The sequence below is a fragment of the Aptenodytes patagonicus genome, chromosome 6, assembly GCF_965638725.1.
Source record: "Aptenodytes patagonicus chromosome 6, bAptPat1.pri.cur, whole genome shotgun sequence".
Taxonomy (NCBI): domain Eukaryota; kingdom Metazoa; phylum Chordata; class Aves; order Sphenisciformes; family Spheniscidae; genus Aptenodytes; species Aptenodytes patagonicus.
The window spans coordinates 30,042,854-30,057,413 of NC_134954.1; the positions used below are offsets into that span (position 1 = coordinate 30,042,854).

The following is a 14,560-nucleotide window of genomic DNA, read 5'->3' on the forward strand; positions in this document are numbered from 1 at the left end:
AAAAGTAGGCAAGCAAGTTCTGTTTGTGCTCAAATGACCTCAACTGACTTGCAGATCTGGACCAAATTTTAATTAATATGTTGATTTGTTTCCAAAGTTAGATCTGCGGTTTCTTTATATATATATATTTTTTTTTTTTATTAGATCAAGCCTCAGAGGTACAGGTGACAATGATGCTGACTGAAAGCTGTAAACTCAGAGGACTTCATCACAGGTAAGCTAAGCAGTGTTTATAAGCAGCACTGTATCTGTGTGAGCTGAAAATACTTGTGCTTAAAGCTCCCTAGGGGGAGAGGAAACAGTTTATTCAGAATTTAGCAATATTTTGCATGTTTGAAATTTTTAAGCCATAGAGAGCTGAAACTATTTTTGTGTCACTCTAAAATACAGAATTCTAGATATGCTTCTTATTGCAAAGAGTGCTTGTAACCTTTTTTTTCTCCTAGCTGTGCACTCCATAAAATCAAATGGTAGCAGTGTGTGGGAAAATGGGGAAAGTCTTTGGTTTGGTGTTCCAAGCCTCGCAGTGAAATATGGGTAGATGCTAGTTGTTAAATGTGGTGGGATCTTAGTGATGACGAGAGTAAGTATATATGCAGGTTGATTGTCAGTTTAGCTAATTTACTAGTCTGTTTTGTATTGTTCATAATTTTCTACATGGCACAGGAAAGTACTGTGATTAGGTACCGTCCCACATGGACACAAGGAAGTGCTTTTTAGGACTCTTGCACACATGTTGTCCTGGTATGGCATCATAACAACACTGATGGGATTTATTCCTTAAGAATTAATGGCATGGTTTTTTGGTGTGATGGGTTAAGTTTTTTTTTTTAAATTGATGCCCCAAACAGCTTGAGTTAGTGGCAGTTTTGCAGCTTGAATTAAAGGCTAAAATTGGCCTTAAAGATCTTCATTACTGGCAAGGATGCAGGTAAGAAACCGAAGCTCATCGAAAGTCCCTAGACTGGTAACTGATCTTTTTTTACTGGTAATGTGAAGAAATGAAGATAGTTCAAGCAGAATTATTAGTCCTACAGTGCATTTAAAAGTTGCTTTTCTAAGAGTTGTTACAGTTGAGGCCTTGCCTAAAATACAAGATTGTATTAAGAGGAGGAGGTAGCAGGTTCTTGGGGAAACATACTTAAAATTGAAACAAAATGAAACAACCCCGCTCTCATCATTCAAAATCAGCTGTTATCCTCCCTTTTACAAGTCAAACTCTTTAAAAAGTCCAGAAAGCTTTTCTTCTGTACACTGCCTATAAAGCTGGGACCTTTATCTTCATTGAAGGTAGAGCTACATGGGTATGTAGAGCTCATGGATGTGATACCTGACTATCAGACATCTTCAAGAACGAACAGGAAATGTCAAAGTTCCCTTTTAAAAATCATTATAACTCATTGGAGACTTACGAATGTGTTTTCAATAGAAGATACAGTTTTTTAAAAAAATGTTTCATGGAAAATTGAAACTATATACAGTTTGTCTCAAGTTTCTACAAATTTATATGTTGATGCTGTAGGAAGATGTTTAGAAACAATGCAGCATGGGGGTTATCTGAGCTATAAGGAGGATTGGAAGGGACCTTTAAGGTGGTTTAGTGGTGGACTTGGCAGAGTTAGGTTAACAGTTGGACTCGATCTTAAAGGTCTTTTCCAATCTAAATGATTCTATGATTCTAAAACACCTGTGATAAGACTCCTGAGATACTTCTGAATTTAGAGTGCAATTTAATGTTTAGTTGATTCAAAACTAAAATCTTCTGCTCTCTCATTTTGAAGTGGATCAAACATGATGTTTTGACTTTTTTTTTTTAAACCACTGTAATGGAGCCATATATTTTATATCTATAGTTGCATTTAGAATTATACACTTCCAAGTTATCGCTTCGTAATATAAATGATAACCTGTATTCACAGAAATTTATTTCAGCCCTTTTGGACCAAGTGAGAAAATTTGGAGGATTCTTCCTAATGGGAAGGTACTCAAATCTCACTTAACTGAAGCCCTAGACTTTTTTTTTTGTTTGGAGTCCTTGTGCTCTGCAATTCATAATGCAAGATTAAGTGCTTTTCTTAGTGTTGAACTACTTTCACTTACTGTGTTTAGGAATCAAGAAGACTTTTATCAAATTTCAATTTCATAAAATGAGGAATTTCTCTCCCTGTCTTCCAGGAATCTGCTACCTATCACTCATGTCTGTATAGAAGAGGGAGAGAAACCAATGGTGCTGCTGCCATACATGAACTGGGGGAACCTTAAACTATTCTTGCGACAGTGCAAGCTGGTAGAGGCCAACAATCCTCAGGTAAACTCAGAAATCTGTGTCTTCTTGCCCATTAAACTTAGACTTGGTTTGTCATCTGTGTATGTGCCTTACAAGAAATAGTTGTGGTATTCATCTGTTCCATTGTGACAATGAGAGAATTGGCAAGGAGGTTCCCTAGCAAGTGTTTGTCTTGATTCCTACAAGGAAAACATTCTTGGCTGTGTTTATCACAGATGTTCAGAGGGCATGAAACTGAGTTAAACTCTGGTTAGGGTAGTAGCTGGTATATCAATACATCTTAAAAAAAAACCTAAAAAATGGAGAAAATGGTATATGATTGTGGATTTAAGTTAGAATACACATGGGAAAATTGTGTGGAGAAATTTCAGATTTACTGATTTTATTTTTGGTATAATTAATAGATTATCCCTTTAATTACTGTAGTTCTTAATTTTATAGTAGACATAAAGCACTTCTGTTGAACTTTAAAGGTGCTGCTGTAGATTAGCTATTAAGTAAAATAACTGAATTTATTTAACTTTAGATACTAAAGGAAGCAATCTCTGCTGGTTGGCTTTTTTTTACTGCTGTGGGTGCTCTTTAGCATTCATGACTTTACTGTGTTTCAGTAGAACCTGCTGTATATATTTCATAAGAAGTAAGAAAGAAAATATTCCTAGATGAGAACATATTTTGCTTATTTTTAAAAATCTGAATAAGTGTTTAGTGATGAATGTGTATATGCAATAAAACTACCCCTCTTGTTAGGATTACCTTGTCTTTTCTTTTCTTCAACGTCACCTTGGTTTGGCTTCTGTGTCTAGACTGAATCAAGCACAAAATGAAATCTTGTTTCCTGAGGTTAGCATTTGTCCCTGTTACGTACCAGATTTCAGACTAGCAAGGGCCACCTACCTCTGTTAATTTACAAGTTGTGATAAGCTGCTAGGACCTTTCAACTTTGATTTTTACTTGTTTTGCTGCTTAATCTCAGTTGTAAATCCCTATGCAACGCACTAATATTCCTTTCCAAGAATTTAAGCAGAAATGGTATTTATAATCTTACTATGTCAAACAGGAGTTGCCTCTTAGTAACTAGGTATGACTGTACTATCAAAAAATGGGACATTTGGTGTCCTAGATACTTATTTTAAGATGGAACTTTTCTACGAATACCTAAAGCAAACTCTTGAGTTTTCTGAAATAATACATGGCTATTGTTCTTAACCTGTTAATGAAGAAGCCAGCTTATTATTGTTTTAATTTAGTATTTGGTTTATTTTAACCCCAGTCTTGCAACTTCAGTGTGTCCACCTACATACTGAAGTTTCTGAAACACTATAGAAATGGAAGAGGGAACCCAAGGTATAAGTATGTGCAAGGGTTTAATTTATATAGGACTGTGAAGTTGTAAAAGTAGATGGAGCAACAGCCTTTGATACTAGTTTTCAGAAGTAGATAGCAACAAGAATTTTGACTGCTGTTTGTGCTCTGCTGCCTGAAAATGAGTTGGTTTCCAGGGACACAGAAAGTGAAAAAATTGTGGTAAGAAGGGTAAAATTGAGCATTTTTGCCTGTGTTCACCACTAATCAAAGGAAAAGCTGTGTAGCAGTGAGGCAGTTGCAAATTGGCAACACTTGCCCCGACATTTGCCCCGGCATGTCAAAAAAAAAAAGTTAAAATTTAGAATTCATAAGTCTTCATAAGTTTTCAACAGGTGATATAGTGTCTGTAGCTACTAGAAAGCATCAGCCACTAAAGTTGAGGCGGGGTGGGGGGGGGGCACTAGAATACAACAAAAACACTAACCTCGCAGGCACTGGGCTTGCAGTTTTGCAATAACTGTTGTTGTGTGCTCTTGCAGGCAATTTCCCAGCAGGATCTTGTACATATGGCTATTCAGATTGCCTGTGGAATGAGTTATTTGGCCAGACGGGAGGTCATTCACAAAGACCTGGCTGCTAGAAACTGTGTGTAAGTACTCCAATGGGGTAGAGTCATCGTGCAGACAATGTTATGTCACTAGCTAGGGCTAGGATGGGCTTTCTCCAATTGACCTGATCTCTGCTTCAAAATATACTGCTGTTTGGGTTTTTTCCAAATTGTGACTGAATAGCCTTGTCAGTGAAGTTGTTTTCCCCTAAACATAAGGTGAACCAGAAAGCATGGCTTTCAAGAAAGCAGAATATCCTAATCTTAAATACTTTTGCTAGGTTTTGTCTATCTTTATTTTTTCAAAGGCTTGAAAAATGTTAAAGCTTCCCTTAAACTTTAATAAAAACTTGGAATATCTTTGGCTATTTACCAATGGATAGATTTTTGTATGAGGTTGATTTCCTTCATTTTTTTCTTAAAAAAAAAAAAAAAAAAAAACTAATGGCTTTGATCGCTGGTAGATTTCTTAGTTGTCAAATGATGGATAGATATGAATGTGCTCTGTAAATAGTAGGAATGCTGAAGTAGGGTTTGAGACCATCTTCTGACTGGAATATGCCCTCAAAATGTAGAGATTGTTTGAGGTGTTTGGTGGCTTTCTATAAACCAAGTGACTCAGAGACCACCAACTGTGTTCATTCTCCACCTGCTTTCATACCTAATAAGGGGAAACATAGAAAATACAGTGTTCTGCCTAAACTTAACTGAACATCTGAAAATACCTAAAGGGGCAGTTAGTCCATGAGCTTAGTCTTATGATATCTGCAAATAACAACATAATTCAAGTAACACAGTTACTTTTCAGAGTTCAAGACCATGTTTGAAGCCTTGAATTCAAGTTCTTGATTTGGAGAGACACTTCTTTTTGCCCTTCTCACATCCATCCATCCCCCCCCCACTAGGACATGTACTGGTCTATTAATGAACTAGCAATGAAAGAAAAGGAGAAAAAAGCAACCTCTGGGTTATACCCCAGAGCTCTGTACAAGTTGTCGGTCAATGAAGTAAGTTCTAATGAGGTAACTGAACTACTGATGAATATAAAGTCTTTAACCTGAAATTGGCTATTAGAAGTGATCTTGAGATTTGATGAGCTCTGTTTTATCATGAATAATTTCATTTATGAAACATACATCATCATTAGATCACTTGGGATGAATGCACATCTTGCATTCCTTCAGTTATGATGCTTCATTTATTTCTGGAAGAAAATAAAATGCCTCATGATCTAGTCATTTGCTTGATTCTTCTTGTGTCTGTTTTATGAAAATATTATTGATAAACTAGTTAGTTTCTCAGAATTGCTGCCCACATCTTCTTGATGACCTTGGGACATGCCTTACATGTAATCTGAGAGGCTTTTTGCCTTAGCAATACCTACAGGGTTTTCTCAAGCCCCGTCTTCTGTCAGTGCAAGGGTGTAAAGACTGGAGCACGCTCCCGAATCTTCAGGTTTCTTAGTTGCCCAGGCAGGATGGGTTACTGTCTCGGTTCCTGTTCTTTGGCTTCCATCTCTTTCAACTTCTTGCCACCTTTGTTTTTTCCTTATCTGCCAACACGTTTTCCAGTATACCCTTGGAAATACCTCCTAGGATCCTCAATGAATCAGTCCCTCCAATATCTTCAAGGCACAGTTGTTGAACCACCTTGTTGTACCCCTTTTTGATTGGGGGCTTGCTTTGATTGCTCCCGCATAGTCCTTGAAGTGGAAGCCCAATTTTCTGTCTTTGCACTTTTCATGGACAGCATGCCCTTCTAGTGTATGGTCTGCCTTGGGGTGATGCCACTGGTGTCTGTTAGAGAGCTCTGAACGTCTGGTCAAGCAATTAATAGTAAAATATGGGTCACATTTCCAACACCAGGATAGGTCCTAGTCCTGAAATTTGGACTGACTTCCATGCATAGCCCCTCAGGGTTGTCAGGGGTCACTATTGCTACAACTTTTGTCCTTCGTGCTTCTGTCCACAAAACCAGTCGGTCCTCTCAGGTGCAGTCTTTTGCTCAGTTCTTCAAATGTCCCAACCAGAGCCAACAGAGCTTCTGATGTGGCATCCCAGGGGCTAAGAGAAAAAGCTGGGAGACGCTTAAGCACTCATGCTTGTCCTAGGATATTCTTTTATCTACTGCACCTGTTGTACTGGCACCACTGGCATCAGGCACTGTTGGTGCAGCAAATGCTGGGACAGAGGGAGCAGTGAGATCCACCCTGAAGCCATCCCTTGTGCTTTTGAACTGGTGCCACTGAGCTAGTCCAGCAGAATCTTTCCTGGCTCTTGCACTACGCAAGGATGCTCAGTTTGATACAGTACCTTAGAGACTCTTTTCCTAATTCCTATTGCTTTTCCTCTCTGGTGAACATGTTGAGGAAGAAGTGGTACCTCAGGAGACAAAGATCATAAACAGTGCTCCAGGGAAATTACCTTGTGACAACCTCTCATTTCTGTGCAGTGAATTAATGGCCTCCTGCCCTTGCTGTGCGAAAGGTCAGCAGTCCGAACAGCTTGACTCCCTGCCCTGCTGGGGCAAAGTCCAGCTTCACTTTAGTTGTCATACGTGTGATCCGGAGTTCTGGCAATAAAAATCAATTCATAGTGCACCTGGCACTTCTCCATGGGAAATGCAGGCAGGAGCTGAGCATCTACTGATCTGTGCTGCAGTACAAGAAATCCTGGGCTAGCCTAAAGAGAAAAAGAGGGTGCCAGTAGCCAGGATCCCTTGAAGGGCTTTGTTCATCTGCCACCCCTTTGTTCCCCAGGTCTATTCCTGTGTGGTGAGAGACTGGGAGGAGTTGGTATGAAGTGTATCAGAGCTAGGTACCTGTGCCCTAATTTTGGGAGGGGAGCCAGGACTGCAGTGGTCTTGGCAGGTTTGTTAAGGGGGGAAATACCTTTGGTCTCAAATGCCCGTGACACAGTTGGGCCCAGTTGAAGTGGACATATGGATTACACAAGTCAGAGCTCTCTAGTCACTGGAAAATTACCCTTTATATTGTATTTATTTATAGACAGGTCTTCTAGGAATTTCTCTGAACCCTGAGTGATTAGATACGGAAATTTCCTGGTCTATAAATTTTGAGGGCAATGAACTGACCTGAAAGTGCATAGAAATGGGATAAATAAGAAGGTATTTGCGATAGTGAAGCGGGAAACACAAATTGAGCATTTCTATTTAATTTTTCTTATCAAAATAAAGAAATAATTGACAAGATGAAAAGACAGCAAATGCTATTTTGTTACAATCCGCCTAACCCAATGTTATTTCTATATTTTTGTCATAAGATGTTAAAACCAGCATCTTACCCATATTCTGAAGTTAGCTGTTTATGAGAACATTGAACTTAACTTAAAATAGTGTGTAATAATACGAATGAATGTCCCAGAGGGGGGAAAAATCAGTAGGTTCCATGTGCTTTTTTGAGTCATCTTTTGTAGATTAAAAGTAAGTTTACCTTAGCCAGTATCCTATTTCTGACAACAGTCAGAATGAATATCTCTTGTTGAGGGGAATAAATGATATCTTACCAGATTGCTTGATTAGAGACAAGTTTTTAGGCCACAAATAACATCAGTTGCTTTTAACAAGATATTACTAGATTTTGCTTTGCTTAAATCTTTGGCTCATTATTGCTACAGAGGTACTATAGCTAAAATTTAATTGATCTGACAGGGGATCTCCAAGGGAGCAGGAATAATTTAAGGGAGGAGTTTATTTGCTTTAAGTGTATTTTTTTTTCACTTGCAGATGTTTGATTTTTATTTAATCTAAGGCTGCTGATTTTTCTAGGGCTTATCTGTTAACGCAGAATAAATACGTTCTTTGACAATATTTGATAATCACAGAATAAGCATGTCTTGATCTAGAAGAATGCTAGTCCTTTGAAATGTTGATAGTGTGATTAGTGTTCCCCAATTAAATCCCAAGTCTGAAACTTAAGGTTGAGCATAAATATTTTCTGTAAAACTGTAATGCCAAGTTTGCTAAATACTTCTGTTCTTTTAAATTAGCATTGACGACGCACTTCAGGTTAAGATTACAGACAATGCGCTATCTCGAGACCTATTTCCTATGGACTACCATTGCCTGGGAGATAATGAAAACAGACCAGTTCGATGGATGGCTCTTGAAAGCCTGGTTAACAATGAATTTTCCAGTGCTAGTGATGTGGTGAGTGGTTTTTTTTTTTTCCCTCTTACATTTTGTAAATATATTTTGTTGACATTTTTCCCTTTTTTCAGCCGTTGGAGAATCATGGCACTGAACAGATGAGAGATTTGTCCAGAACAGCATCTCTACACCTGCTCCTGCACTTGCTGCTTGTGCAGATAGTTCAAAGGTCAAGCAGGCCCTTCCTGCATGGCAAAATTGTCGCACGCTGTTCTCCGTGGTAGCGTTAGCAGAAAAGGCAATTAAATTCAGTGAGCAATCTGTATTGGGACTTGTCTGCTATTTGAATGAACGTGATCCAGAGTCCACAACAGAGTGTTTCAGTTGCAGTCTCACAGATAGAGAAAAGAGGGAAAGAATTACTTCCCTTGACCTGCTGGCTACGCTTATGCTAACACAGTGCAGATTGCAGCTGGCGGCTTTTGCTTCAAGGGCATGCTGCTGATGCATTCAACTTGTTCACCAGGACCCCCAGGTCCTTTTCTGCAAAGCTGCTTTCTAGGCAGTCAGCCCCAGCCAGTCCTGGTGCATGGAGCTATTCCTTCCCAGATGCAGGACTTCGTATTTGCTTTCCTTAAACTTTGAGGTTCCTATCAGCCCATTTCTCCAGCTTCTTGAGGTCCTTCTGCAGAACCCTGTCCTCCAGCCTGTCGGCTACTCTACCCAGATCGATATCATCCACAAACTTCCTGAGTGTCCAGGTTGTTACTGAAGATAAAACAGTATTGATTCCTGAGCAATGCCACTAGTAACCAGCTGCTAGTTGGACTACTACTGCTGGTAACAGCAATTTGAGTCCAGCAGTACAGCCACTTTAATGTCAACATCTCACTAATTTGGTATAAGGATGCTGTGGAAGATGTCAAAGGCCTTGCTGAAGTCAAGGTGAACATCCATTGCTCACCCTGTGTCCACAAACACTGTCTTCTCAGCAAAGAACTAGTCAGGTTAGTCAGGCACAGTTTGCCGTCAATAAATCCATGCTGGCTGTTCCCAGACACCTTTATGCTTCATATGCATGGAAATGACTTCCAGGATCACGTGCTCTCCAACATTAGCAGGAGCTGATGTTAGACTACCTGGCCCGTAGTTAGCCGGATCCCACCTTTTCAAGAGAGTGCCTCTTTTCCAGTGGTCAGCAACCTCCCCCAGCTCCGGTGGTCTTTCAAAGATGATGAGAGCAGCGTTGTAATGACTTCAACCTGCTCCCTTGTCACTCTTGGATGCATCCTGTCTGGTTCAGTGGTCTGGTGTGTATGCGCTTGGCTTCAGTGCAGCCTAAATGTTTTCTCTATGGGCATTTCTTGGTAGTTTAACTCTAAGCTTTGGTTTTCCAAACTCCATCCCTGCATGCTGATGCATTCTCACTGTATTCCTCAAGCAGCCTTCTCCTGCTTCCACCCTCTCCTTCCTTCCTTAGTGTCTGAGCTTAGTCAGTGTATCCATGGTGACCTTCTACCATGCTTGCTCAGCATCCTGCTCATCAGAACGGACTGTTCTTGTGCTTACAGGAGCTTGTCCTTGAAGATGAACCTGTGGTAATTACAGTGCTAATTAATGGTAAACCAGTTGCACTATGATTTGTGTCTTCCTGCTAAGGGGGTATTTTCTTTGGTTATGATGCTTTTCTTAACATGGCTACATCCAGAGATTGTAATCTGCATCTTAAAATGTGCTAGTTTAGAAAACTTTTGAAAAGTTCTCATTGTTTTTTCCCTCATTGCCATCGTCTCTGTACTAGTGCTCAAGCCACATAAACAAAAAAAGGGAAGGGAAGGAGTCAGCTCTGTTTCAGAAATACTTAGTACTCATTGGAAAATGTGTGGGGTTTTGTGTTATACCAGACTTGAAGACAGAACAGAAAATAGAAGTTACCTGTAAAAGCATGTTTTTATAATACTAAATGGGATCAATTAAATGTTGATTTCTTACTCGGTTTTTTAAATCTGGAACACGAAAGTGTTCACTGTTCATGAACACTGGACTTGGAAATAAAAGCTTATGTAGCAATGGCAGTGAAATGTAGAATTTTATTAGGATGAAGGCACCTCAGTATCATAACCATTTCAGAAAACTCTAATGCAATTCAGCATATAGTCCACACTTTTAACACAGAACTCCTTTTTGGATTATATATAGGGATAAATGCAACTCAGCTTCTAATACATAGTTCTTAGCATATGTAGCTATCTGAGTTTTGCAATGTGCAAAAATGGACAGTTTTTCTTGGTGTAGAAAATACTGTCTGCCCTAAATATCATCTTTGCATTTACCTGGACGCTTTTCACAAATATGGTGTAATATGTTTTTGTCTACTTGCTAGGAACAAATCTAGTTACCGATTGCATGTAACTTCTAATCAGTGGTGAAATCTTCTACAAACAATTTAGGTGGTGCCTGTTAAGATGCAGTTGGCATGTGTTCTAGGCTCGCTTTTTGGATGCATTTCTTTAAAATGGTTTTGCTGGCTTGAAACTTATCTAGTGTGTTCTTCCTCTGCCAACAGTTATCAGTCAGCCAAAGCGTAGAAAAACAAAACACGATTCCTGTTGAATTTTAATTCTGTGGTTTTTTTTCCCCCTCTGTTGGACATGAAGCTCTACATCACTTCATGACATTTTTATCCAGTTACTTACGGAATTAGAAATAGTTATATTCTCAAAGTAGTTTTGCTTGAGTCGCCTTTTATTCTCATGTTCTAGGTGCACCACCACCTGTCCCTCGGCATTTTTCCTAACTGGAAATAAAAAGGATGTCCTCCCCTGCCTTCCCACACTGCTAATAGATGGCTGTTCAGAGCAGGGCCGCATTTGTGCCCCTGCCATTCTCTGGCTCTGAGCTTCCCATCAGTGCCCACTGACAGCATCCCTTAGTTAAGGCCTTGGTTGGGGGTTGGGCGTTTCTTTTGATTAAAACCAAGAATCTTTCGAGGCTTGCAGAATTCTGCCCCTTCTTAATAAATCATGATGTTTGCAGCACTTGTAACTTCAGCATGAATCATCAGTGTGCAGTATCAGCACCATCTATGTTTGGTCTCTTGATACCAGCTAGTAAATCATTTTACTTGTACTGTGCTTGCACATGAATTGATTGATTTTACTTTTTTTTTATCACCTTAAGCTCCTTTTGGCAAGTATTGTCGGCTGAATGAGGTGTTGAATGCTGATCCAGCTGTCAGGTTTACTTAGATGAAATCTTTATTTTTCTCATGAGTCCTACTTCTGAGCATGTACTTAAAATATACAGATGACTTTGATTTTAAAAAACTATGGTTTCATTCAGTATGCTCTTCTGAACCTTTGAATTTCACAGATCTTTTTTGAGGAATTTCATGTAGTGTTTTGAAGAGGTAAAATGTAATATAAAATTATTATTTTTTTCAAAACAGTGAGTATAGTGTTTAATATTCCTTAGATTTGTTAAGTGTTTTGAAATGTCACACTGGAAAAATGCAGTAAGTACATGATTTTTTAGTACTTAAATCTTAGTGCACTAAGATTTTAATTTTAGTTCAACTGAACACCTGTTCTTTTAGTCTTAATTGGCCCTATTCAAGACAAAGTATTTTCATGTTAAACTTGGATATGTATATAGCATTTATGTAAAGCTTTCTTACTCTGTGTAGTCTTACTCATGACTGATTTTGTGGAATGACTGAAGGAGCTCTCAAAATTCAGCATGCTCTGTTAATGCTGTACGGTATTTCTTTTTAGTGGGCCTTTGGAGTAACACTGTGGGAGCTGATGACTTTAGGACAGACTCCGTATGTTGATATTGACCCCTTTGAGATGGCTGCTTATTTAAAGGATGGCTATCGAATAGCTCAGCCAATCAACTGCCCTGATGAACTGTAAGTGCGTGCTTTTGGAGAGAGGATAAAATGTCTATTTTGTAACCAGCACATTAAGCCAGCCTTATTAATAAAAGAGCCGTGTTTGCCTTCCCCTGCCTGTTTATTCTGCCTTTTAGGCTGACCGTCGTGTAAGTATTTGTGTGGCTTCAGTGACCTACGTCAAGGAACTCAGGCTAAAATTAAATGCTTTTTTGTTGTTGTTGTTGAGGTTCACTTAATCCTGACCTAACTCTTTTCCTTATTCTGACACATGGGAGAAATGGGGTTGACCAGCAGGATGGGAGGAGGGAGGCAAAGGGACCGGGGGTTTTCAGTTTAGTGTTTGTGGGAGTGCAGTGTAGGAAGCCACGAGGTTTGTGGGTAGAAGGAATGTCTGTTCTCTCACGAGACTATGGAGAAGTGCTGTGTGTAATGGAGTTAAATGGCAGTGCTTGAGGTGTTTATTCATAATCCTAATGGTATAGGAGAATGCAAGAGCACGGACCCTACCTTCTGCCTCACGTGTTCTTCTAAATCCCCTTCCCGTAAATCTACCACAGAAACACTTTGAACTATGCTTTTACAATAGTTGAGCAATTTCCGATGAATTATGTATTGCTTCCTCCTGGATTGCCTCTGACTTGTATCCTAAATCAAACCAGCGCTTTCAGTCACGCACACTTATCGATCATTTTGGGTGGCTGTCTTCTGAAGGAGTTGTTCAGCATCGTGTATCAGAAGATGCAGGGTTCCTTTTCTCTCTCTGGTCAGCAGGTTTTCTAGTGGCAAATGCTGGCTTTCATTTTCAGGTTGGGAATGTGGTCGCCTGGCTTACATTCTCATGTCTTCCATTTGCCTTTGTCTTGCAGGTTTGCTGTGATGGCTTGCTGTTGGGCCCTAGATCCTGAAGAAAGACCCAAGTTTCAGCAGCTGGTGCAATGTCTAACTGAATTTCATGCAGCGTTGGGAGCCTACGTCTGAAACTGCAGAAGATTGAATTCACTGATTGGGAGAAGGCATGGCATACATCTGCAGCTCCATGCATCACTTGGACTCACACACGTGATGTGTATAAAGCAACACCAAAGGGAGAAAGCACTTCTTCCAAAACACTGTGCCTTAGAATGCTTTAGTAGTCTGAAGTTTTTTGTAAGACCTCTTGATGTTGAATATTTTCTAGATATCACTTTTGCTAAGTTAAATTGAGACCTTTTTATTTGCCATCAGGATTTTTAAAGTGTAGTGATAGTGAACTTAAACATGAGATTTGGATGGACTTTGCACTCTTACAACAGACGTGATTTTTTTGAAGGGTATATGGAACTGGTAGAAAAGTGAGGATAGGGGAAACTAATGCAAAAGCCACACTGCAGAAAATTTTCCCTGCTTTTTAAAAATGTTGAAACTAAATCTTTCTGACCAGCTCTAGTGTTTGTACTTGTATGTATCTGGAATAGCTTTTTAGTATCAACTTCTTCTATTTTGAGACAACAGCACATTGTGGTTAGATCCACAAGCGGCATCTTACTTTTTAACCCATTCACAAATGTTTTTTGGAAAAGCTGGTCTTCAGGATACAATATCCCCTTTTTTAAAGCAGTAAGTGATTGTGTAAAAGTGATTCCAGTTTACCTCATACAGAGAGTAGTAAAGGTGGGGTAAAAATGGTGTCCCTCCTTGCAGATAAAAGGCTGATGTGATTTTTAAGATGGTTTTATGTGCTAAATAGAGGCCTTCAGAGAAGCGCCAAAGCAGCCCTTGTGGTGGAGTCTTTCACCTCAGACTTCTGGATTGCAGTTTCTCTTGTTCAAAAAGGTACTGGTTGTTTTTTATGGGCTTTTATGGCCTGAAATGGGCTTAAATATATAAATATATATTTGTAAAGACACTTGCAGAGTAAAGAATGTTTTTCTATTACATCTAATGTGAAAGCTTGGTCCCTCGCATTGCCCTGTGTATGGAACGTACAGGTTGGTGGTTGTCATTGGGCTGGAGTTGGTATGAAGACAAGGTGGATTTCCTTCCTCCCTCCTTGCAGAACTAGTCCCTGAGACTTAATATATTGTCTTGCTGCCTTCTTTAACCCAAATATCCATTCCACCCCAGGTTATTTTGAGTTGAACATTACTTAAGAGGACTGAACAAGGTATTTCAGGAAAATGTGTGGTGATCTGTTGATTCAGCCTCAGTAACTTTCAGATTCTATGTATAACAAAGTTATTTTTAGAATAACTTCCAGTTCTCCAAGTGAACTGTAGGTTGCATCCTCTACGTGGTGGCACCATGAGGCAGGCTGCACTTTAGCACAATGTGAAATGTGAAAAATTGCCTTTTGTTTCGTGCTGTCTTCAGAGTAAAG

The 14,560-nt window shown here is 39.4% G+C and overlaps 1 protein-coding gene across 1 annotated transcript in view; it reads left to right on the forward strand.

Moving 5' to 3' along the window:
• RYK (receptor like tyrosine kinase) overlaps positions 1-14,118 on the forward strand; it is a 63,693-nt gene extending 49,575 nt beyond the window's left edge. The window contains exons 10-15 of the mRNA XM_076341800.1: positions 145-214; positions 2,176-2,308; positions 4,135-4,244; positions 8,210-8,369; positions 12,083-12,219; positions 13,071-14,118. Coding sequence (XP_076197915.1) covers positions 145-214; positions 2,176-2,308; positions 4,135-4,244; positions 8,210-8,369; positions 12,083-12,219; positions 13,071-13,182 — 722 coding nt within the window. The 3' untranslated portion in view covers positions 13,183-14,118. The remainder of the gene's footprint in view (positions 1-144; positions 215-2,175; positions 2,309-4,134; positions 4,245-8,209; positions 8,370-12,082; positions 12,220-13,070) is intronic.
• The last annotated feature ends 442 nt before the right edge of the window (positions 14,119-14,560 follow it).